The sequence below is a fragment of the Neoarius graeffei genome, chromosome 13 (assembly GCF_027579695.1).
Source record: "Neoarius graeffei isolate fNeoGra1 chromosome 13, fNeoGra1.pri, whole genome shotgun sequence".
Lineage (NCBI taxonomy): Eukaryota > Metazoa > Chordata > Actinopteri > Siluriformes > Ariidae > Neoarius > Neoarius graeffei.
This window is the reverse complement of record NC_083581.1, coordinates 34,348,751-34,374,960: the sequence shown is the minus strand read 5'-3', so window position 1 is coordinate 34,374,960 and position 26,210 is coordinate 34,348,751. Positions and strand designations below refer to the sequence as shown.

Genomic DNA, 26,210 nt, shown 5'->3' with positions numbered 1-26,210 from the left:
TTTAAAAGGATAGTGTTTATTTCATGTGATGTGATTAACAAGAACAAAACTGTCCCTTTAACAGAAACATATCTGTACATCTTCTTGCAATTACTTAGAAATAATGAATACACTCCTGATACTCCAGGTGTATTTCCACACTGTTTAGTCACATCCTATGTAAAACCCATGTCAAATCCGTCAAACAGGAAACGTACGAAGAGCAAGGAAAAGTGCATGTACATAAAGTGCCATCGCATCCACAGTGTTAACTCAGGAAACTACGTGCCGTCTCTGTGCTTTTCTCAAGATAAACACTCCAAACAACAGCTTCTCATAATCTAGCTCAGACGCTAACACTCGGCCATAGGTGTCGTCCGTACAGGAGGTATCCCGCTGCCGTGCGAAGCTCCTCCAGATCCAGGCTGGCGAGGAATCCTGTCTGGAGCTCGGCCTCCACCGAGGCACTGCCTCCACAGCCTTTAAGGAGAACTACAGCTGAGTGACATAGCAGCCAGTCAGCCATCTTCCCCATGCTGGCAGGGTTCAGGTTGGCTAGTGTGCGTTTGTCCCACAGGCTCAGGTGCAGGATATTGGCAGCCACACGTGCAGTGGGGCGCTAAGTGCAAAAAATAATACAGAAGAAGTCAGAGAGTGAGTGTAAAATAACACACACATTAACCCTCTGGGGTCGAGAGCTTCGCCGTCGAAGCTCGGCAGATTTAGAATCAGTCGGTCATGTATTTAGATAAATACCTTCATGAGTTTATCATCGTACGAGCATGATAAACGTATTGACAAACTTTATACTTTCCTGTGTGCCCACTGCCAAATAATATTATAGGTTTTTAAATGACCTAAATTAGACGAAACATAAAACTTGTCACCTTACTCGGTCACACCGGAGTCGGAGCACCGAGCGCCCACTTAGGCATTCATAGAAGACTATCACGCTGTTACCGTGTGAATGATCACTTTCACTCTTTCGGTTTCGATTGGTTTCTCTTTCGCGGTGGGAACACCCACTGTAAACAGGATAAAATCTATCAGCGACAGTGGTGCTTGAAAGTTTGTGAACTCTTTAGAATTTTCTATATTTCTACATAAATATGACCTAAAACAACATCAGATTTTCACACAAGTCCTAAAAATACATAAAAAGAACCCAGTTAAACAAATGAGGCAAAAATATTATACTTGGTCATTTATTTATTGAGGAAAATGATCCAATGTTACATATCTGTGAGTGGCAAAAGTATATGAACCTCCAGGATTAGCAGTTAATTTGAAGGTGAAATTAGAGTCAGGTGTTTTCAATCAATGGGATGACAATCAGGTGTGAGTGGGCACCCTGTTTTATTTAAAGAACAGGGATCTATCAAAGTCTGATCTTCACAACACGTGTTTGTGGAAGTACATCATGGCACGAACAAAGGAGATTTCTGAGGAGCTCAAAACGCGTTGTTGATGCTCATCAGGCTGTAAAAGGTTACAAAACCATCTCTAAAGAGTTTGGACTCCAACAATCCACAGTCAGACAGATTGTGTACAAATGGAGGAAATTCAAGACCCTTGTTACCCTCCCCAGGAGTGGTCGACCAACAAAGATCACTCCAAGAGCAAGGCGTGTAATGGTCGGCTAGGTCACAAAGGACCCCAGGGTAACTTCTAAGCAACTGAAGGCCTCTCTCACATTGGCTAATGTTCATGAGTCCACCATCAGGAGAACACTGAACAACAATTGTGTGCATGGCAGGGTTGCAAGGAGAAAGCCACTGCTCTCCAAAAAGAACATTGCTGCTTGTCTGCAGTTTGCTAAAGATCACGTGGACAAGCCAGAAGGCTATTGAAAAAAATGTTTTGTGGACGGATGAGACCAAAATAGAACTTTTTGGTTTAAATGAGAAGTGTTATGTTTGGAGAAAGGAAAACACTGCATTCCAGCATAAGAACCTTATCCCATCTGTGAAGCATGGTGGTGGTAGTATAATGGTTTGGGCCTGTTTTGCTGCACCTGACCCAGAACAGCTTGCCGTCATTGATGGAACAATGACTTCTGAATTATATCAGCAAATTCTAAAGGAAAATACCAGAACTGCTGTCCATGAACTGAATCTCAAAAGAAGGTGGGTCATGCAGCAAGACAATGACCCTAAGCACACAAGTCATTCTACCAAAGAATGGTTAAAGAAGAATAAAGTTAATATTTTGGAATGGCCAAGTCAAAGTCCTGACCTTAATCCAATCGAAATGTTGTGGAAGGACCTGAAGTGAGCAGTTCATGTGAGGAAACCCACCAACATCCCAGAGTTGAAGCTGTTCTGTACGGAGGAACGGGCTAAAATTCCTCCAAGCCGGTGTGCAGGACTGATCAACAGTTACTGGAAACGTTTAGTTGCAGTTATTGCTGCACAAGGGGGTCACACGGTGTGACCCCCTTGTGCAGCAATAACTGCAACTAAACGTTTCCAGTAACAGTAACTCATGCAGCAAGACAACGACCCTAAGCACACAAGTCATTCTACCAAAGAATGGGTAAAGAAGAATAAAGTTAATATTTTGGAATGGCCAAGTCAAAGTCCAAAATGACTGAGCAGTATCTGTGACACCAGATACTGAAAGCAAAGGTTCACATACTTTTGCCACTCACAGATATGTAATATTGTATCATTTTCCTCAATAAATAAATGACCAAGTATAATATTTTTGTCTCATTTGTTTAACTGGGTTCTCTTTATCTACTTTTAGGACTTGTGTGAAAATCTGATGATGTTTTAGGTCATATTTATGCAGAAATATAGAAAATTCTAAAGGGTTCACAAACTTTCAAGCACTACTATATAGTTCAGGCTGTTTGGAGGTAGAACTTGTTGCAAGATGGTACGTGGATTTTATGTGCTTTGGATGATTCAGGACAGTGATTCAATTCAATCTTGAGAACCGCAACACTGATGATGTTTGTTTATTTATTTTTTTAAACTTCGACTCGATCCGGCCAAAGATCAACTCAAGTAAGTATAAATATTTTTTATTTATTATGAGCAGATCGGTTGATATGTGTGCGCTGTAGTGTATACACAGGAAAAATGACTGAGCAATTTTCCCCAGAGTTAAAAGTATTTTCCTCAAAAATAGTTAATTTTGCTCTATTTTGAGTTTAGTGTGTAAAATTTGGAGTTGGAGCAAAATGACAGAGTAATTGTGTAACAGAGTTGGTTGTGGCTCTGAACTGAGTAAAATAGTACAAGAGTAAATTTCAAGACACACTGAATCGAGTCAAATACCAAAATAAAGTCAAATACCAGATAAATGAAGATGATGTTGTAAAAAGCAGTTTTAGAACTGTGTTGGAATGTGTGAAAAACAAGACCTTACCCATTGTGACTTGACCTGATGGGATTAAGAGTTGGCAGTGGGAGAGGTTTTCACTCTTCTCATTGAATGGAATGGAAATTTTGACTCTTCTCATTGAATACCCCTCCCACTGCCAACCCTTTATCCCAAAACAACAGGACGTACATTATTTTGATGGCCAGTTAATTGTCCAAATCAATGGAGCAGATTTAAGTTTTTGTGCTTAATACATTCCTAAGACTGAACAGAATCACCTCAAGTGACCAAAACGGTTCGTCACAATGGGTAAGGTCATGTTTTATCACACATTCCAACACAGTTCTAAAACTGCTTTTTACAACATCTTCATCTGTTATTTTTTTAAACTACAATCATGACATACAAGACTACATAGATATTATGGTAGCTGAACTTGTTCTGAATAGGGGGAAAAAAAAAAGTCATATGACTCTGAAAATAATGCTTAGATTTGTTGAAATTGACAACAAAATCAGAGCATGCCAAAATCATTAGAGTGCCAGAAAATCCCCTCAGACCCCAGAGGGTTAATATCAATGTTTTGACGTTAGATGTAACCCAAGATGGTATACGGGTTGCACGAGGAACGCTTACCTTATTAGGGTTCCTGCGCAGAAGCAGCCTCACCACCAGCTGTACAGGCGAAGGCACGCTGGCACCCATAAGAGGCAACTGTTTCTCGTGATAGGTGCGGCTTTCCAGGCCTGTGGCGCTGTAAAATGGGTTCGGTTGACCGAAGATCTCATAACCGATGGCTCCTACTGCCCATGCATCCGCCTTACTGTAATCAATCTCCACACCGTGGCCAGGCTTGGCTGTGGCCACCTGCATAGATTTGTATTAAATTAGATGCATCTGTATTGGATTTAAAGCCAGAGATTGTATTTTTTCCATGCTTACGGTGTGATCTACAGCCACAACAGGGTACCCCCAGGATTTTGAATCTGAAATTTAAGACTTAAGACATTTTTAAGACCACTGTAAATGAAATTTAAGACCAACGTCGCACCTTTCCTGGCATGCATATGTATGAAATATCAGAAAATAAATCAATCAAATCAAGCTTATAAATAACTTTTTAATGAACAATAAGCTCTACAAATATCAGCTGCAATCTCTCAACATAACACAACATAACAATAATGGTGCAAAGAGTGTACGCAAACATGCACACATCTGGGGGTGCACCCCTGTGTGGTTTTATTACAACAATATTGCTACAGCCAGGGATGAGAATGAAAAATATTTAAAAAGTCTGAAAAAAACGGGGCGGGGCCCATGGCCCAGGGGTTCTGGGGGCCAATGATTTTTGGCTATTTTTTTTTAACCCCAAAACCATTAATTTTATCAGCAAAAAGTTGCAATTTATTTGGAAATAAATTCCCCTTCTTGGTGGACTACCAGGTGAAAATGATTAGGTACAAGAGACTTGTTTTTAATCAATTCATATTTGATGATTTCAAAAAATCAATGCACCTTTTAATATAAACGAGCTCTACAGTATTACATTCCTGCATTTTTTGCTATTCATGTCTTTGAATACTCTAATCCTTTACAATGAAGTGCAAACCAGAAAAAAGTTCTATCATATAATTCTCTTAAGCTTTCTTCTGATGTTATCATGGTAGCAGGAGGTCTTACATATTAAGCAGGCAACATTCAACATCACTTATCACTTCCCTTTCAACTGTTGTGTGTACTAACTAGGTTTTATCTGGACAGGATGTTGTGTAACGTAATACAGATACCATATGGTCAATCTGAAGATCAAGACGGTGATTTTGAATTAAAGAACAGGCATGTACAATTGGCATTACATATTGGAAAATTTTTTTAAATCAAGAACTATAAGTTCACCTCAGCCTAAAAAATTTGGGCAGACGCTCCCGCGCGGCACATGCCAGCAATCCCCCCCCCCATGAAATGAGCAACACGGTATCATACCTAAAATTTTATCAGAAATATAGATACGATACTATGATTCTCCCCAACATGCTACATTAGACAAGCTAACCCCATTTATAAAAGATACACACTTATGATATGTATTTGATATATATGTGATATATATGATGTATATTCATACATTGTTACTTTACGGAAATCTTCAATAAGTTTGGTCTTTTCATGCCAGCCTGTTGTAGACCGAAATATAATGCACATGAAATGATACTCCTCACCTCAACATGTCCTTTACAATCATTTAAGCCACCATGGGCAATGCTGAAATCACTGCTGCAAACAGTACATCGCACGAAACTGTCATTATTGTTGACCCTTATTAGACAGGGAGATTCTTTTGTGTAATCTGAGCTGAAGTGGGTTTTGTACTTTGGTTTTTTGGGGCGCGCGCTCTCTCTCTGCCATGCCGATCCTGTAGGCCGCACTGACTCAACTGAAAACTTCGGTCCTCGAGAAAAGGGATAAAAGCCCGCCCACACTGAAAGCTGATTGGCTTATTTTGCTGAGTAACCCAATCAGGATGCTCTTTGTCTGGCATGCGCTACATGAACAGGCACACAGGCAGTGCTGCCACATTGGGCGGTTTTAAGTGCATTTTGGCGGGTTTTGAACATATTTTGGGATGGAAAACGTCAGCAGTGTCTGGCAACACTGCACACAGTCTCCCTCGCGCGCACATTCTAAGATGCGTGATGCAGACCTTAATGTTGCGCGCGCACGCTCTTGCTCGCTTCTATCAATATGCAGGAGACTCCCGGAAGTTCCGGGAGACTTGGGATGTCTGCGTTATAAGGTGACCACAGATCGTTAATCATACACCCCCCCGAAAATTTCTCAATGGATTTACATCGATCTCAAAAACGATCATTTTGGTCTGAAAAAGTCGGAAATCCGCCGATCGGCGGAAAATTCTCATCCCTGATCATGACAGAGCAGCCACTTCTGATTGGGCAGAACACATTAACCACGAGAAACGGAATACTGTTTGTTTGTGGGACTGAAAATAAGAGAGGGGGAAAATAATACTTGATGCACAAAATTTAAGACCTGCAAACGAAATCCAATACTTTTTCAAGGCCTTAATTTTCTAATAGTAAATTTAAGACTTTTTCAAGTTTTTAAGACCCCACGGGTACCTTGCACAATAAACCACCAGATGTGCTGATACATATAAACTATTATTTATAATTTTCCAAACCAGTTTTAGGCTCTCTTTAAAATCATACAACTAAACATTTTATGCATTTAACCCAAACAGCATCGCTGCTCTAAACGAGTAATCAGTTTTGCTTAAATAAATACACATCATAAATCATTGATGGAAACAATGATGGAATTATTCCAGGTTGCCATGTAATTTAATCCTGTCCAATTAGAGCTAAACAGAGAGCTTTTTGCAACACATCAATGAAATTCCCTGTTGTCCCAATACTTTAGAACCAAGATATTTATGAAGGGAAATGGTATTGACGATAGTCCTGTACCTCAGGTGCCATGAGGCAAGAGTTCCCTCCTCGGTACACATAGCGGCTGGTGAAGGGCAGCTTCAGTCCTAAACCTTCCTCTGCCAGGCAGCAGCCAAAGTCAGTGATGACCAGTCTGGGGCAACCCACTGCGGGACAAAAACGAAACACCTCATGAGTTCTATATTTGCACTCCATGTTGTGTTATGAGAAATGTATAGTGCACTAACCAGAGTCAAACTCCAAGAGGATGTTATCGGATTTGAGGTCTCTGTGGGCAATGCCCTGCCTGCACAGGTGATCCACACCCTCCAGTAACTGCAAAAGCATCATGGAGCCTTGTCTGGAGCTTGGCACACACACTTGCAGGTACTGGTGCAGGGTACATGGGTAACTGCAGCACAACATTATAACGAGCTGAATATCACGAGCAAAAAAGCAATACATTCATATCTATATTTATTCACGTGAACATTAAACGTGCAAACTGAAGGTAAATAAGGTCATGTAAGACTGAGACACTGTAGCATTTGTGTTCTGCACACTATTTGACCTAATGTACTGTCTGCATGTCTATGGAGGTCATGACCATAAACTGGATTTGTTTGTCGAATCTGCCAGAACACATTTTCATGTCTGTGTGGAAAACGAGTATTTGGAAAGAAAGTTCGATGTTTAACAAAGGAGGGGGCATTTTGGGCTCTTACTTCTTCATGACCAGGAAGAGTGTGTGGTTGTTGCCCAGGCCGGCAGGGTTGAGTCTGGCAGGCAGGACAGCAGGGTACTCGTCCAAAGCATCAGGCAGAAGTGGCACCTCAGCCGTGAAGGCCCGATACACTCGGATCACATTGGGGTGGGCCGGCACTCTTTTGAGTGTTTTTCCAAAATCACTGCCAAAAATAAATAAATAAATAAAATAAATAAATACAAAAGCATCAAGTTAAACCTACCTGCAGAAAAAAAAAAACCAACCTCAAACATGGAATCTGTACTCTAAAAATAACAAACTGCCCCTTTAATCTCATCTCATCTCATTATCTCTAGCCGCTTTATCCTGTTCTACAGGGTCGCAGGCAAGCTGGAGCCTATCCCAGCTGACTACGGGCGAAAGGCGGGGTACACCCTGGACAAGTCGCCAGGTCATCACAGAGCTGACACATAGACACAGACAACCATTCACACTCACATTCACACTTACGGTCAATTTAGAGTCACCAGTTAACCTAACCTGCATGTCTTTGGACTGTGGGGGAAACTGGAGCACCCGGAGGAAACCCACGGGGAGAACATGCAAACCCCACACAGAAAGGCCCTCGCCGGCCACAGGGCTCGAACCCGGACCGTCTTGCTGTGAGGCGACAGCGCTAACCACTACACCACTGTGCCACCCTACTGCCCCTTTAATATAAATTAGATTTCTGGGACACCATCATGCCTAAAGACTCACCCACTCAGGACAAGCTCTCCTTTTTCTTTCCTCAAAGCCTGAGGGCTTGCAGGAACCAGCTCTTGGGACATAGCATTCAGGATCGCCTCGCTAGAAGAACCTGCCTGCAATGCAGTTACAAAAAAACAAACAAAAAAAATGTAGGAATAAAAAAGCAGCTCATTTACTGTTGCACCACAGTGAATAATTCATAGTGCTGTTGGAACATACCCCAATATTCCACATCATTTTCACAGCCAGGGGGTAACTGAGTGAACTGGGGAATTTTAGATGAGCTCTGACATGACTTTCTTCTCCATTCTGTTTCAGCTCCACGAGGGAGCACTTGTCGTTAGCCCTGAGGGGAGCAAACGGAGCCGCAGCCTCGTAGACAGCAGCGTTGCAGCCTTTTCCTATCTGCTTCCCAATCACATAGTCCTCCAGTTTATATCCAGATGAGAATGGTTTTACAGGGCTTTGAAACTTCTTCTTTACAAAGAACGCCTTTAAGTCAGTGGACATAACAAGAATAAATCATTTCATTAACCAAACAGGTAAATATCATAAAGTGAAACAATTATTCTCAGTCATTTTCTGTATATTAAGCAGCACATCTAGAGCCTTATGATCCTTTAACTGTTTAAACTCTAGCATTTTAAAATCTAATTTAGAAACTTCTTTATATCATCTACAGTGCCTTGCAAAAAGTATTCATCCCCCTTGGTGTTTGTCCTGTTTTGTCGCATTACAAGCTGGAATTAAAATGGATTTTTGGAGGGTTAGCACCATTTGATTTACACAACATGACTACAGCTTTAAAGGTGAAAATTGTTGTTTTATTGTGACACAAACAATAATTAAGATGAAACAACAGAAATCTGGAGTGTGCATAGGTATTCACCCCCTTTCGTATGAAACCCCTAAATAAGAGCTGGTCCAACCAATTCACTTCATAAGTCACATAATTAGTTGATTAAGATCCACCTGTGTGCAATCAAAGTGTCGCATGATCTGTCACATGATGTCTGTATAAATCACCCTGTTCTGGAAGGATCCTGACTCTGCAACACTACTAAGCAAGCAACATGAAAACCAAGGAGCCTCCAAACAGGTCAGAGACAAAGTTATGGAGAAGTATAGATCAGGGTTGGGTTATAAAAAATATCCCACTCTTTGAATATCCCACAGAGCACCATTAAATCCATTATAGCAAAATGGAAAAAATATGGCACGACTACAAACCTGACAAGAGAAGGACGCCCACCAAAACTCACAGACTGGGCAAGGAGAGCATTAATCAGAGACGCAACAAAGACGCCAAAGATAACACTGAAGGAGCTGCAGAGGTCCACAGCGGAGATGGGAGTATCTGTCCATAGGACCACTTTAAGCCGTACACTCCACAGAGCGGGGCTTTATGGAAGAGTGGCCAGAAAAAAGCCACTGCTTAAGAAAACATGTTTGGAGTTTGCCCAACAGCATGTGGCAGACTCCCCAAACACATGGAAGATGATTCTCTGGTCAAATGAGACTAAAATTGATCTTTCTGGCCATCATGGGAAATGCCACGTGTGGCGCAAACCCAACACCCTGAGAACACCATTCCTACAGTGAAGCATGGTGGTGGCAACATCATGCTGTGGGGATGTTTTTCATCTGCAGGGACAGGAAAGCTGGTCAGGACTGAAGAAAAGATGGATGGCACTAAATGCAGGGCAATTCTGGATGAAAACCTGTTCGAGTCAGCCAGAGGTTTGAGACTAGGACGAAGGTTCACATTCCAGAAGAACAATAACCCTAACAAAACATACTGCTAAAGCTACACTGGAGTGGTTTAAAGGGAAAAATTTAAATATCTTGGAATGGCCTAGTCAACGCCCAGACCTCAATCCAATTGAGAATCTGTAGCATAACTTGATTGCTGTACACCAACGCAACCCATCTAACTTGAAGGAGTTGGAGCAGTTTTGCCTTGAGGAATGGGCAAAAATCCCAGTGGCTAGATGTGCTAAGCTAATAGAGACATACCTCAAGAGACTTGAAGCTGTAATTGCAGCAAAAGATGGCTTTACAAACAACTGACTTTGGGGGTGTGAACGCCTATGCACTAGGGATGTTAACCGATGACCGTTTGACCGGTGGTTGACCGAATCAGCGTCAACCGGTTAATTTTTTTTGGTTGTCGGTTAAAAAAAAATCAATCGTTTTGAAGCTGCCGATTTTGGAGCGGACAGCTGACAAATCAGAAACACCCATTCAGTCATGTCCCGCTCCAGTTAAAGACAGCTGACAAATCAGAAACACCCATTCAGTCATGTCCCGCCCAGCTGCCACTCGGTGAAAGAAAAGTGTAGACACCGGCTTTTTAGCTTACAAATTACTATTGTTTTTTTTTTTAAATTATTAGAAGGCACATGGAGTTTAGTCCTGCCTTGGCCAGTGCATTCTGAAAGTATGTTTTGGTCTGTAGCCAACAATGCATGTTATTGCAGATCATATCTCTCCACACAAACTAAAGGCGCAGATGCTGACTTTTTTTTTTTTAAATCGCGCAGATCCGTTTGGTTTTTTTTTTTGGGGGGGGGGGGGGGGGGGTTGGAGTGTCCGATTGTAATTTCAAGGTGGATTCTGTATTAAAATTACTAAATAGGCGGGTGCCGTTGCAGTCCATGAGGCGTGGGGGGTGTGAAAGAAGGGCAGTGGATCGGGGGGCTGCGCGCGTTTGCGCGGAAGCTGCGCAATCAGTAGATCAGAATGCACACATTAAATTTTGCGCGGGCGTGCGGCTTTCTGATTTGCTGTTTTCTTCTCGTGCTTGTACTTCCTGTGTTTCGTGGACTGTGGTGGCATTTGCTTATATGCAGAATTTGCTTTGATGAAGTTGTGGTCGGATGCTCCAACGCCCCCCCTTGGGAAAGGAAGGTCGGATCTGCGCGATTCAGCCGTGGGGAGGGTGGCATCTGCCAAAAGGCGCGCCGTTTGCATCCCTGTAATAATTCCAATTCTAGAATTTTAAACTCATAGGTTAACCGACTTTAACCGGCTAATGAGGCTTGGTGGTCGGTCAAGATTTTTTTTAGTTTTCGCCATCCCTACTATGCACACTCCAGATTTCTGTTTTTTCATCTTAATTATTGTTTGTGTCACAATGAAAAACAAATTTCACCTTTAAAGCTGTAGGCATGTTGTGTAAATCAAATGGTGCTAACCCTCCAAAAATCAATTTTAATTCCAGCTTGTAATGTGACAAAACAGGACAAACACGAAGGGGGATGAATACTTTTGCAAGATACTGTAAGTGCATGTTTTATCTTGTTTTGTATTGTGACTAGTGCTGCTTTCTCTTTAAATAAAATTAAGCAATAAATTGCAGTTATTTCGGTCTGATTTATATTTTAATTTTTGTTGAATTGAGCAGCACTTAGTCTTTAAATAAAGACAATAGAATGCCGTCTGGTGGATCGACACACCCAAGCTTTCAGTTCCCGGCTGTAATCAAATACAGGGCTCTACACTAACTTTTTTTTCAGGAGCACACGTGCTCCTAAGTTAAAAATTTTAGGAGCACAGGGAAAAAAATGGGGGCACAAGCACAAGTAGGTTTTCATTTTAAAGGTTTATTGCAGCGCAAAACTTAGACACACCAACACATAAAACGCAAAATTCAATTGAGAATGAATGAATGAACAAACAAATGAGTAACGAACAACTGAATGAATGAACAAACAGTAGCTAAACAGAGAGCAGAGCTCAGCAGAGCTAACAACATCATCAAGGACAGCTCCCACCCTGGCTCTGAGTTCTTTGACTTGCTGCCCTCAGGCAGGCGTTACAGGTGCATCAAAGCAAGGACCAACAGACTCAAAAACAGTTTTTTTTCCCCACAGGCCATAACCACCTTGAACAATTAGCCTTTTTCACATTACGTCACTTGCAGGGGAACTCGTATCCGTTTTCAGCCTTTTGAATGGAAGAAGAGGTATACGGCGGCAATATATGTTAACAAAACTGTGTCATTCACAGATAAGATTGATAATAATATTGCGCATTGTTGTTTATCATTACGTATTGTTAGCAACCATTCCAGTCACCTATCTGCCTTGTTTTGGAAAGGAAGTTTACTGACTTTCTATGGTTGCTACTTGTTAGCCAGCAGATTAGCATGCCACCTCTTCTTCCATTCAAAAGGCTGAAAACGGATGTGAGGTTCTTCTGCAAGTGACGTAATGTGAAAAAGGCTAATTACATGCACTGACTGATGCCACTTCTGGCAGGTGCAACAATGCACCAACAAGGACCTAAAAGGACAATATTCTCACACTTACCTGATACAGTGCAATACTTATTACAGTGCAACCTCACAGAGGAACTTTTTAGTTTTTATAGCTTTTATATATTTTATATTTCTACACTTTTACATCCATACCCAATACAATACCAAATACAGTGCAATATCCTGAGTTGTGTAGCTGCAAACTGAGTTTCTATAACTAATGTGCAATTAACATCTGCAACTCAACACGCCCAGTTGTGTATATATATATTCTTTGTTTTTCTGCTGTGTTGTGACATCCACCATTTGTATATACCAGGGTTTCCCATACATAGACCATTGTGTGGCGCAGCGCCACACAATGGATTCCTATCGCCACACAATCAGACTCGCGATTTTGGGAAAAAAAAAAAATTCCGTTGCGTATCGTTCCGTTCATTCATAGTGCTCTTTCTTCTCGTTCACACGCGTGCACAGACAGAGAGAGACGGAGAGGCATGTACACAGGCCTGCCGTTGCCTGTTAGGCTAATTAAAAATAACGCAGCCTTCCCGATTCGCCTTCCGACCCCTTATTTTAAAGGAACAGTCCACCGTATTTCCATAATGAAATATGTTCTTATCTGAATTGAGACGAGCTGATCCGTACCTCTCCGAGCTTTGTGCGACCTCCCAGTCAGTCAGACGCGCTGTCACTCCTGTTAGCAATGTAGCTAGGCTCAGCATGGCCAATGGTATTTTTTGGGGCTGTAGTTAGATGCGACCAAACTCTTCCACGTTTTTCCTGTTTACATAGGTTTATATGACCAGTGACATGACAAAGTTCAGTTACATAAATTGAAACGTGGCGATTTTCTATGCTATGGAAAGTCCGCACTATAATGACAAGCGTACTAACACCTTCTGCGCGCTTCGACAGCACATTGATACCTTCACAGTCCCATGGAAAAACTGCACTTCCAGGAGGGGCTGCCGTCTGCCTCCCGAGCCGGCCGAGAGCGCTCCTCGTCGGGCACGGCCAGGCAGGCGAATGCCCTGGTCCGTCCGCCCTGTCTAAAAAGAATGGTACAACTCGAGCCCCATGGTAAAACTGGGACTTTGTCATTTTTCCGCATGAGGCCCATGGTAAAACCACACTTCCAGGAGGAGCTGCTGTCTGCCTCCCAAGCCGGCCGAGAGCGCTCCTCGTCGGGCACGGCCAGGAGTGCTAACAGGAGTGACAGCGCATCTGACTGACTGGGAGGTCGCGCAAAGCTCGGAGAGGTACGGATAAGCTCGTCTCAATCCAGAGAAGAACATATTTCATTATGGAAATACGGTGGACTGTTCCTTTAAAGGTGCAACTGTAATATGAATTATAAATGTTCTAGATGTTAAAGGATAGTGTAGCAGTGTTTTACCCAGAAAAAAAATTAAAAGTCGGAGGTGAAATGTAGAATATCAACTTTACTGTCTAGAAGAACGACCCAAAAATCAAATTAAATCTTCCTGGGGTCTAATTTGCACCCTAAAATTGAATCCTGCGCTCTGATTGGCTGGCGAACAGGTCCGTTTTTTTTTTGTCAACATCTCATCTCATTATCTCTAGCCGCTTTATCCTGTTCTACAGGGTCGCAGGCAAGCTGGAGCCTATCCCAGCTGACTACGGGCGAAAGGCGGGGTACACCCTGGACAAGTCGCCAGGTCATCACAGGGCTGACACACAGAGACAGACAACCATTCACACTCACATTCACACCTACGGTCAATTTAGAGTCACCAGTTAACCTAACCTGCATGTCTTTGGACTGTGGGGGAAACCGGAGCACCCGGAGGAAACCCACGCGGACACGGGGAGAACATGCAAACTCCGCACAGAAAGGCCCTCGCCGGCCACGGGGCTCGAACCCAGACCTTCTTGCTGTGAGGCGACAGCGCTAACCACTACACCACCGTGCCACCCTTGTCAACATATTTATCTTTTTTTTTTACAACATTTATTTATAAGATTATCAAAAATCTTAATTTTTGCCAGCATTTCTCAGGAGAATAGCATTAATTTTACAGCATGGATAGCGATAACGACAGTGTTCACAGCGAAAGCGAGTTTTACTACCCTGAGGAAGAAGAAATAAAATAAAACATTTCAGGAGAAAGCTAAAAACCTCTAACTGTTGCTAACGCCGAGCAAAAACATGGCTGAATCCTGAATGACTCCTATTTATATAAATAGGGGACGACATAAGCGCCAAAATGTAGTTTTCCCCCTGCCATGGAAGTGCACTTGTATACCGAGGAGGAAGCCATTTGCATTACAGCCGTGAATGAGGATTCAAAATGGTGGCTCGGCTTGGTTTTCCTTTTCAGGTGCTCTCTTTTTCTGTTAGAATTTGGTAAAGAAAAAAAAATTACCAGCTTAAGGTCGGTCCGTATGGTGAAATACCGTGACCTCGGTCAGTACTTTCAAGACCTCGGTCACGGTATTTCACGATACGGACCTCCCAGCTGGTAAATAACATGTCACGGACAATAAAGGCCTCTGCATGCTCTTGCGACAAGGCTTTCGCAGATAGCTTTTCGCAGACAGTTGTAATTTATCGTTGAGCGGGGAGTAATAGGTGTGTGCGATGTTATTCACCGCCACAACGCAAGGGGGTGCGAAGTCGCGAAATCACTAGGAGTAGTTGGTGGGTGTGGTTAGTGGAGTGTTTATCCTCCAGTTACTTACAATGACTAGAACTGGAGTCGTATAGATGTACGTACTTCCTCACTTCCTTGATCAACCGCTCTTCGTGCTGCTCCATCTTCGCTCGTGTTTTTAAAAATGGCGGTCGTGAAAACAAACCATACCGGGAAAGCAGGGAAGCGGAAGTGCGTGTACAGCGGATGTAGAGTGGACCAATCAGAGCCCTCTTGTCTGCGAGGCTGTCTGCGGTGGTCACAATTTTTGGGAGGTGCGCGCAGAGCGTCTGCGAAGGGGGGGGGCTTCGCAGACGCCATCTGTGAGGACTGGGTTGTCAGCATAAATTGGCCTTAAGGTGGGATCTGTCTCGTCCTGTATCGTGGGGAGGTCACTGCCCGAGCAATAATGTCACATCCTGTTCTGTGTCGGGGGTTTTAGTAACAACCGGTTATTTATTTAACCCACTGCACATATTCATGTCATGACTCTTCATCATGTGACCTATTTCTCCATGTTCCCGGGACACAGTGTACAGCTTGGACTTCAACAACTCATGCATATGCCCCTTAAATATGTCCACTTTTCAAATTTGTATATTTAGGGCCCGAGCCCGAATGGGCGAAGGCCCTATTGTTCTTGTAAGAGTTCACTATTCTTCTTCTTCTTCCTTCTTCTTCTTCTTCTTCTTCTTTATTTTTCTCCGCTGTTGGGCCATTTTCGGGGCGCTTGCCATGGGCGAAAACGCACGAAATTTGGCACCAGTTCCGAGAATTGCCACCGCTATTCAGAACCAGAAGCCCAAACTTGGCCGGGGCTCAGGGCCTCTATAGCGCCCCCTAAGTCGTTGTGATTTTGGCCTCCCGCATTAAGGTGCCTGGTTGCCATGTAGTTTGTAGTAGTGGCATGCCATTTGGTACGCGTATGTATCTCACTAAGCCGGACAAAAATGTAATGCCAATGCATTAGCCACGCCCAACAGGAAGTGAGGTAATTTCACTTTTGTGCGAAATGCATGGCCACGAAGACGGCGCAACTCCTCCTCGACCGTTCATAGGAATGTCACCAAAATTGATACACATCATCTACAGACATGGCTGACAAAAGTTACTAAATACGTTTCACGTAGGATAAACCGTTCAGAAGTTATACGTCAATCAATTTTCAATGCAAAATTTTACATGCTTAAAAATTCATAACAAATCTTCTAATTGCTCAAAACTGCTCATACTTCACATGCAAATCACTCATTGGGCTTCTGACATGTTACCCAATTTCTGTGATATTTCGCCACTGGGGGCGCTATTTTTGGGCAAAAATTCCAATCTTTCCTCAAATTTGGTCAAACTTCACGGCCACCCTCTTACTACCTCCCATGTCATGTATACCACATTTTGGGAATTTTCGTCCATGGGGGGCGCTGTTTTTGGCCGACGCAATTGCTCCAAAACGGGTTTTTGGTAAATTATTCCTTAATGCTTTTCCTTCACACCACTGCCTTGTGATAGTACGTTGCTGTTGTAGACACTTATTTTTCCAACTCATAATCGCTCATGTACAGCATAGCGCCACCTACTGACATGGGAAAAACCAAAAAATTTATTCTTCACAAATCTATATCTCATCTTCTATTTACTCAATTGTCATCAAACTTCATACGCAAACTCTTCATAGCTCACCTGACATATACACCAAATTTTGTGCACTTTCGCCCCTGGGGGTGCTGGTTATGGCAAAAATGATATTGCAGCTTCTGATTTGTCAAACTTGGCAAGCAAACTCTTTACAAGACCCTTATTGGGGCGCTTGCCATGGTCGACAACGCACGAAATTTGGCTCCTTTTTCTTAGACTGCCACCGCAGGCGGGCCTCTGGGCCTCTACAGCGCCCCCTAACGTGTTGTGATTTTTGCCTCTCGCATTAAGGTGCCTGCTTGGCATATAGTTTCTAGTTATTATTATTATTATTATTATTAGGGCCCGAGCACCGTACAGTGCGAGACCCTATTGTTTTTGAAGGATTATTATTACTATTATTAGGCCCCGAGCACCGTACAGTGCGAGACCCTATTGTTGCCATGTGTCCAATTCTGTGCTTTGTCGCCATTGTGGGAGTACTGTCTCTTGCCGAAGAAGCTGTGGAAGGTATTTCGCGGGGACGCATGCCCCCGCCCCCCTTGGCCGCTGGCGCGAGGGCCCGTCAAGGCCGCTTGCGGCTTTAATTTAGATTCTACTTTTTTATTCTATGTATATAACTGCTTTTGTCTTTTTGCTCAAGTCTTTAACTGTTCAAGCACCAATTACCAAAGCAAATTCCTGGTATGTGAAAACAGACGTGGCAATAAACTTGATTCTGGTTCCGATTCTGATGTTCATTCCTCTGCCCAGTTTGTCGTCATGAATTATAAAAGTTTCAACTGAAATGAGCATTTGTGGGGGGAAAAACAGTTGTGTTCATCAATCTTTTTACTAATTTCTGCTGTTCTTGTTTTAAAGACTTTCTCGTCTTCTCAAGCATCACCTGACGATAAAAAATGTTAAAAAAAACAGCCTTATACATACTTTTGGTATTTATTGACTACCATACTGTACAGAACACAACTCTTCCTATAGAGATCGGTGCATGCATCATTCCACCGGACATTAACATTGCTGTAGAAAACACCAGGCGAGTGAAAGTACTACGAATAGCAGAATTTTTCTCGTTAATCTTTTTTTCCCCGATTTTTCTTCATGAACGAATGTATAAATGGCCTCACTACAAATAAAAACACCTAAAATAAAATAAACTATCTACTGTATTTTCCGGACTATACGTCGCTCCGGAGTTTAAGTCGCATCAGCCAAAAAATGCATTATGAAGACGAAAAAAACATATATACGTCGCACCGGACTATAAGTCGCACTTTTTTGAAGGGTTATTCTATCCATAGAATCTGTGATTGTATCTGATAAGCGGCGCGTGGTTACTGCGCGACTGCATTGTTTATTTAATAAACGAACAGCTGAGCAGTGATAACGCGCCCTTTGCCCTGTAAGTAGCCTAGTCTGATTATTTTAAATATCTACTACTATCTTTAATACTATCACTATCGTTATTACTAATAGCCTATATTATTATTATTATTATAACTAATATTAGTAGCCTATTACTGATGCATTAATCAGTTTGCTTTTAGATTATTTTTACCGGTAGGGCTTATTATCGCCCCATGGCTCTTTCATCTTTGTTATTAAAGCTGTAGTCATCATCGAGGAGAATCATTCTTCATTTTTGTCGAATTTTATTTCATTAAATCAGAGGTCAAGTAGGCTATAGGTATATCATCTCCAAAGACAACCGTCTAGTGAAAAAAACAACAACAACCGCTTTTAAATACCCTACTTAAATCCTTAAAAAGAGTAATTTAACTCATGTCTTGTGTGATCTGATCTCCAATGGTGAAATAAACCGGTTGTGATATGAGTAGTCTGTTATTTTAGAAGATAAATTTAATATATAATTTAATATATAGGGCGGCACGGTGGTGTAGTGGTTAGCGCTGTCGCCTCACAGCAAGAAGGTCCTGGGTTCGAGCCCCGGGGCCAGCGAGGGCCTTTCTGTGTGGAGTTTGCATGTTCTCCCCGTGTCCGCGTGGGTTTCCTCCGGGTGCTCCGGTTTCCCCCACAGTCCAAAGACATGCAGGTTAGGTTAACTGGTGACTCTAAATTGACCGTAGGTGTGAATGTGAGTGTGAATGGTTGTCTGTGTCTGTGTGTCAGCCCTGTGATGACCTGGCGACTTGTCCAGGGTGTACCCCGCCTTTCGCCCGTAGTCAGCTGGGATAGGCTCCAGCTTGCCTGCGACCCTGTAGAAGGATAAAGCGGCTAGAGATAATGTGATGTGTGTGTGATTTAATATATAGCCTAATAAAAATAATATTTTAGAACATATCACGACATATTACTGTCTGTAACTGTTCGTCACTAAAGCGTTTTCTAAGATCATAATGTCTGACATTATTATTATTATTTTACACACACAATAAGTGCGTGTGCGTAAAGTTATAGTAACCCCCCCCCCCTTTTTTTTTTTTTGAGTCGCCGGACCCACCCACCTCCTGCGTTCTGGGACCTCCCACTTCACAAATTAAGCACTGCCTAAAATCATTACATAACTTATTTAAATAACTATAGGCCTATCATTAATAATAAAACACAGGTCAATCAAGTTTATCAAGCTGATGATTTCACTCCAAATCAGCAAATCCATTGAATTCCTCATCCTCGGTGTCGCTTCTGAACAACTCTGCCAACTCCAGCAGCAGACGAAGCGCCGTTTCCTCTTCTTCTGCGTGGCTGTCGTCAGACTCAGCATCAGCTCCAGTTATTCCGCGGTGGAAAAAAAAAAAAAAACATATATACGTCGCACCGGAGTATAAGTCGCATGGCCAGCCGAACCGTGAAAAAAAGTGCGACTTATAGTCCGAAAAATACGGTATTTGATCAGGGCTCTACAGTGCGCACATTTCACTCGCATTTGCGAGCGAATTTTTCGGCATGCGAACGTCGAAAAAAAACACGCGCATTCGTGCGAGGGCTTCTTGCGGCCGACAATTTAGGAAAGCACTGAGCACAGATGCGATGAGTTTAACATTCTAAAATGTATCAAACGTTAAACTGCAAAGTATGTAAATCCAGCGCTGGATAGCCTACCTAATATAGTGTAACGAGTAACGGCCTGTATTGTTGTAAGTGTGTGTGTTCAGTGTTGTGTGTGTGTGTTGTGTGTTCTGCCTGCGCCTTGCTCCCTGTCTGTAGTTGCGTGCATTGCCTCTGTCTTGCACTGCGGTGGTTCCCACGGTAGCCGGTGGGGGGGGGAGTGAAAAAGTTACTTTTTTTTTGCCGTTCTGCCATGCTAGTGCGTTTTACCCGGACATGAGATTTCAGCATTTTTATTCTTCTCGGTCTGTAGCTTGAATAAGTTTAGGCTACTGAATAACACTTTCAGTTAAAGTTGAGTCTGGTGCTTTTGTGCTGACGCTACAATAGCCTACTATCACAATAAATATCCCCCGTAACATTTCCCGTTTTCTACTCATCTTTCTGTGATTGCCCCTCTTTCCCAGGTTGTATGTTGTGGGTGTGGCATTAGGTACAGCCCCAAAAAATACCATTGGCCATACTGAGCCTAGCTACATTGCTAACAGGAGTGACAGCGCGTCTGACTGACTGGGAGGTCGCACAAAGCTCGGAGAGGTACGGATCAGCTCGTCTCAATTCAGATAAGAGCATATTTCATTATGGAAATACGGTGGACTGTTCCTTTAATGGTTTCAGCCGGTGATAAACAAGATCACTGTACCTGGATTTCTTGGCATGTCGCTGCGTTCCTTCGGTCTTCGTCCAGCTGCTGATCGAGCAAACCCAAACCGACACCGAAAGCCAGAAAAACCGCTCTGTTTCTCGGAGAGCCGCCTCCGATTAGCCTCCTGAATCCGGCGGACTGGAGCTGCGCGGCGAGGCCGCTGACGGACGAGCGGAAATACCGGTAGCGAGCAGGCAGGAAAGTCCGAGGCTGCACGGCGCGGCCTGTCTGACTCACCCGCAGGCGATCACCTCGGAACTTGGCTGCAATTCGGCCCGCAGGTTTTAAGATTCCCAGCTGGAAAAGCGACCTTCCCAACTCCAGCCCACGACTAAGAGCATGTTTAACCGACATGGTTTACTTAAATGTTAAAAAATATATATATAACTATTGAACGAATCTTCTCCAGCCGCACTAACAGCTACACACCAAGGACACTGTTTACCTGATTCCTATTGGCTGAAAGGGCGCATATGCAGTCACGTGACATCTGTCACACCATTGCTTTATTTTTGTCAGAGATAAAAGTGTTAAAGACACAATAGACACGGAGACCGATGATACATTATGAGCACTGATATGTGAATTGAATAACACTGATTATTCTCTCCACATTCACTGCATATGAGCAATCGTGCGCTCTGATTGGCTAGTCTACTACTAGGCTATCAACTCATATAGACCCTTTTCAGTCACGTGACCTTCGTAAACGCGACCGCCATTTTGGACATGTAGTGGACTTCGGCTCGAATCAGTTTGAATGCGAGGAAGGCGACAAACGAAAAACATAAAAGAAAAAGGAGCGAGATGCAGAAAACACCTTCACTATCCAGCGACATAGGGCATTTACAGGGCGAGCAGAGGGAGAGGTATTTGCAAAAATTGAGGTTAGCAGGCTTAGAGAACGACGTTTACCTGCTTCCACCAGGATTGTTCACTGACGTACGGAAGTACACAAAGCCCTCGTCTTTACCTGACTTCGGCCCACATGATCTGTATACCTATGTCATTAAAAACCCATCGCCATACACATATACGCCAATGTCCGAGGTTCCGGAGCACGCTCCGGCTTGCTCCAGGAGTGCTCCGGCCGAGGTTACAGAGCGCACTCCGGCTTGCTCCGGAGCAAGCCGGAGCGCGCTGCTTAATTTGAGGGCAACCTCGGCCGGAGTGTGCTCCGGAACCTCGGCCAGAGCACTCCGGGAGCAAGCCGGCGCACGCTGCTTAATTTGAGGGAACCTCGGCCGGAGCACTCCAGGAGCAAGCCGGCACGCGCTGCTTAATTTGAGGGAGAGCAAGCCGGAGCGCGCTCCGGAACCTCGGACGTTGGCTCCGGCAGCTATTTATACTGGATCCGGTGTAAATAGCTGCCGGATCATAATTACAGTAAACTAGTAAATACAGTAAAGGAAAAACTTGAGACTGAAAGGTTTTAACAGTCATCCAAATGACTGAACGTAAACATTGCTACAGTAAAATACCAGCTACTTGTTGACATTAGCTAGTCAACAATAGCTACTACAGAAGAACAAAGAGGTTACAATGGGTTATTTTAGCCTATTTGGTTACACACTCGCCGCCACAGAATGTTAACAGCAATGTAATGCCTTTTCTGGCTAATTTTATTCGTCTTACCTCCAACAAAGTGGTCACTGCACAAGCGCTGGTATGCTGAGGGCTGCCAATCTGTTTATGGCCGCTATCCATCTTCTCCGTCGGGATCCGATAAAATGATAAACCTTGCCTTGTTTGTTGATGGTTACTACATCCAGGTGCACAACAATATAGTGGCATGATGGAAGTCTTGCTGAAAGTAAAAACTTTCTTTGCTGCCGTTCCTCAATGTTGGCTGTGGTAAACTACTGGTAGTACACGTCCAAAATGGCGGCCGCGTTTGTCGTGACGTCACGTGAAAAGGGTCCATACAGACATGATGTCACATGTCCTATGACCGTCTCTGATTCAGCTGTGTCTACCATTTTTGTGGAATAACACATGCGTAGCAACAAGTACCTTAAAGTGCATATTCTGGACCAGTTTCGTTTTTTTTTTTTTTAAATATGAAAGTATGTCCCTTTACACACTCATCCAGAAGGGTAATTTTGCACAAGGCCATCTGTCTACAGCAGAAAAAATAAAATAAAATAAAATAACAAAACGCGTCTGGAAAAATCCCAAGGGAGTCTGGAGCCAGATTCGTGACGTCACCTGCGGAAGCGCCAGCAGGCTGTGAGAGCTTGCGCGGTTTCAGTGCACAGCCTGTGTAAACCAAGCGCTCCCATTTCTCTCTCACTGTCTGGTCTTTTGGAAAATGATGAGTACTAATCCCATCATGATTGGTGTTGCTACACCCTCCTACTATTCGTCTGTTAACCATTTTAATAATTACGCGATAACGTTGAAGAAATTTGCAGAAAACCACCAGGTCGTTTTCTCATAAACAGACCAGCGCTGACGTAGGATTCAGAGGGAGGCGTCCCGCACGCGATGTCACGAAAGTCAATGTTTGCCGGGAAATTCAAATGCAAAATTTTTTCAGAGGCGGACCAATTCGCCTCAAATGGCTTGATTTCAACTGAATTTTTCTGGTATTGCGCAAGGTAAAAAAATTGCAGAGAATGCAGAATGTTACAGATATTTGACCAAAGTTTAATATAAAACAGGAGGATTACATTGATCTTGCTCCTGAATTTACCCGTGATATGCCCTTTAATACGAAATGCCGCAAGTTTGCGCAGTTATCGGGTGCTCAAACAATTCTGCTAAGGCTGGAGTCAGATTGTTTAGTTTACCCACTGTTACAATGCGAGAAAGACCCCAAATGGAAGCTCTAACCTGTACACGACAGAGACAGTGGCTTGCAAATCTGAACAGATGAGATATAAAAGAGACCAGCTACAAATATGTACAAGTATGTGCAGATCATTTCGTAAATGGTGTTTATATTTCTATCATTTATGTCATTGTTCGTTTAACCTTTTGTCAAATGGGGATGCTCTTGAGCCATTCGGCTGCATCGGTGTCAAGTTCTATTAGGCCTTCCAGGCCGTTTGGGGGTCACAAGGTTGGGCAGGCATGGATTAGGTGCTGCAATGTCTGTGGCAAACCACATTTGCAGGTATCATTATCACATGCACCAATGGATTTAAGGAATGTGCGAGTACTGCAACAGCCAGTGCGTATATGATTCAGTCGCGCCCAGGCCTTACGATCCAGCTGATGGCCACTGGGCTTGGCAGTGGGAGTCTTGATGAACATGTGGAGTCTTGTGTCGAGAGTATTCCACTCCTCTTGCCACCTGTTCTCCACCCAGGATGCCGACAGCAGTAGATGTTCTTCAAGCTTTGCAGCTCTAGTAGCAAAGTGCTGTCTCTGGATGCATTGCGGGGCTGCTGTAGGGTCGGGTAGGGGTACCAGGCTACCCCCCTCTTTAGCCTTCTTGGCCAGTTTAAGCACCTGGTAGTCACGTCGAATGGAGGGAGGAGGGATGCCAGAGACCACAGGTAACATGACCGTGGGGGTGGACTTTAGCGTTCCTGAAATCAGCCTCATTGTATCAACAGCCTTGGTGTGTGTACTGTGCGACCAGACAGCGGCAGCATATTCTGCTATAGAATAAACCAGGGCCAGGGTTGAAGTGCGTAGGGTGGGGAACTTGGCACCCCACTCGGCTCCGACAAGCTTCCTGATGATGTTGACCCATTTTGAAGCCTTCTCTGCCGTACTCTTCAGGTGAGGGCCGAAGGTCAGACTGTGGTCCAGGGAGATTCCAAGATAAACCGGCACAGGGTCGAACCTAAGCTTCTTACCATCCAGCTTTATCTCTAGCTCCATCTTTGCCAATCGATTGGCCAAATGGTATATGGAGCATACCATTTTGGTGTCACTTAATTTGAGGTGCCAGAGAGCAAGGTATCTACAAAGTGAAGTAAGATCAGCTTCCAGGGTAGATTGTATCTCTTCATAGGTTCGGGCTGAGTAGCCAATAGCGCTGTCATCCGCATACAGGTACTTGCTTGATATAGTAGATGGATAATCTGCTATATAGATGTTGAAGAGTATAGGGGCCAGGACAGACCCCTGAGGTAGGCCATTGCAGAGCTTCCATTTCCGACTACATTCGCCGCTTGTGGTTGTTATGTAGAAGGTGCGGTTTTGAAGCATGATCATGATGAACCTCACAAGCTTCACGTCGGGAATGAGTTGGAGCAGCTTCAAGTACAAGCCACGATGCCAAACAGTATTGTATGCGGCTGTTAAGTCAATGTACACAATGCCGAACTTCTTTCGTTGGAATGCGGCCTTGATGTCGTGGACCAGGTGCATTCCAACGAAAGGCGTGTACCATTTATGTGAACCAGGCCAGCCTTAAAAAAAATCTTTGTTGGGGGTAACATGACCAAATAAAATTCACCAGGCAGGCAGCATTTTTTTTTTTTTAGCCTCTCAGAGCCACCAGGGATTTGCGGGGATTTTTTTTTTTTTCCATCTCAGGCCCTCAGTATTTGCAAATCACTTGTGAATTACTGTATAAAGCCAAGATAAAAACATACATTGCAACCAACAATAATTTTATTAACTTCAGCATGAAAAATACACTGAATTTCAGACATTTCTTGCAATGATTGTTCATTTCTTCCTTTTCGCTCCAGCCAGAGGACCACGCGTGAGAGCTTTGTGTCCCTTCACCAAACAGTCCAGGCATACAGGAAGAACAGTTTTGAATTGCTTCTTTAGTGTCTGGTCAATATTTCCTGTACTGGAAGAACAGAATGCACAAGTGATTGGGCTGCCAAACTTGGATGCATAAAAAGCCCACTGGCTTGAACAAGAAATCCCCAGTCGAGAGAAGACGACCTTGTGAAGCACATGTTCTGCAGATAAAATAAGAACTGTGTTGAAATGAAATGCAGTTAATTTATCTCATCTCATTATCTCTAGCCGCTTTATCCTGTTCTACAGGGTCGCAGGCAAGCTGGAGCCTATCCCAGCTGACTACGGGTGAAAGGCGGGGTACACCCTGGACAAGTTGCCAGGTCATCGCAGGGCTGACACAGAGACACAGACAACCATTCACACTCACATTCACACCTACGGTCAATTTAGAGTCACCAGTTAACCTAACCTGCATGTCTTTGGACTGTGGGGGAAACCGGAGCACCCAGAGGAAACCCACACGACACGGGGAGAACATGCAAACTCCGCACAGAAAGGCCCTCGCCGGCCACGGGGCTCGAACCCGGACCTTCTTGCTGTGAGGCGACAGCGCTAACCACTACACCACCGTGCCGCCCCAGTTAATTTATTTTCACCAAAATAATGTATATTTTCTGAACCAATATCAACAAATAACCTGAGTGAAAATTTACCTTCTGGTGTTATGATGCTCCCACAAATGTACTCATGGAAACTCAGGAGTTTCTTCAGGCTTGTTGTCTGTCTTGATTAAAGCTCTTTTGTGGCATATATGCAGCGAGGTTTCTGGCATTCTGCACAAGAAGTGATGTGCTTGACATTCTGTCCTGTCAGTGTAGATGCTGGACACCCCTGAAACAAAATGACCCAGATATACTTTATTCCACATGATACTGACATTTCAATGCTTGATATTTAATTTATATATATACAGTATTTATGTATATATTTATGTTTGTATATATATACTCACTTGTTCTTCAGCAACAACAGTAGCTGTGGCAAAGCGAACCGATGGCCTGTTCTGATCAGTGGT

The 26,210-nt window shown here is 43.5% G+C and overlaps 2 protein-coding genes across 3 annotated transcripts in view; one reads left to right on the top strand and one right to left on the bottom strand.

The window, feature by feature from the left end:
- pink1 (PTEN induced kinase 1) lies at positions 1 to 20,949 on the bottom strand. The gene is made up of 8 exons (XM_060937611.1): positions 20,477 to 20,949; positions 8,434 to 8,706; positions 8,224 to 8,327; positions 7,484 to 7,666; positions 7,007 to 7,170; positions 6,798 to 6,925; positions 3,946 to 4,176; positions 1 to 598 (listed from the first exon to the last, which is right to left on the bottom strand). Exons 1-8 carry the CDS (start codon positions 20,831 to 20,833, stop codon positions 326 to 328), a joined length of 1,713 nt encoding a protein of 570 aa, XP_060793594.1. The 5' UTR covers positions 20,834 to 20,949; the 3' UTR covers positions 1 to 325.
- zmp:0000001088 (trypsin) overlaps positions 20,319 to 26,210 on the top strand; it is an 88,401-nt gene continuing 82,509 nt past the window's right edge. The window contains exon 1 of one of the 2 annotated variants that reach the window (XM_060937613.1): positions 20,319 to 20,370. The gene's annotated coding sequence lies outside the window, so the exon portion shown is untranslated. The remainder of the gene's footprint in view (positions 20,371 to 26,210) is intronic. The other variant, XR_009656116.1, reaches the window with a different exon arrangement.

Bases quoted from the DNA above. Each gene is read 5' to 3' on its own strand.
- pink1 (XM_060937611.1), bottom strand. From the start codon at position 20,833: ATGTCGGTTAAACATGCTCTTAGTCGTGGGCTGGAGTTGGGAAGGTCG. The intron at 7,171-7,483 runs GTAAGAGCCCAA...GTTGTGCTGCAG, and splicing joins CTCTTCCTGGTCATGAAGAA to TTACCCATGTACCCTGCACC. The intron at 599-3,945 runs GTAAGCGTTCCT...TTTTGCACTTAG, and splicing joins TGCGCAGGAACCCTAATAAG to CGCCCCACTGCACGTGTGGC.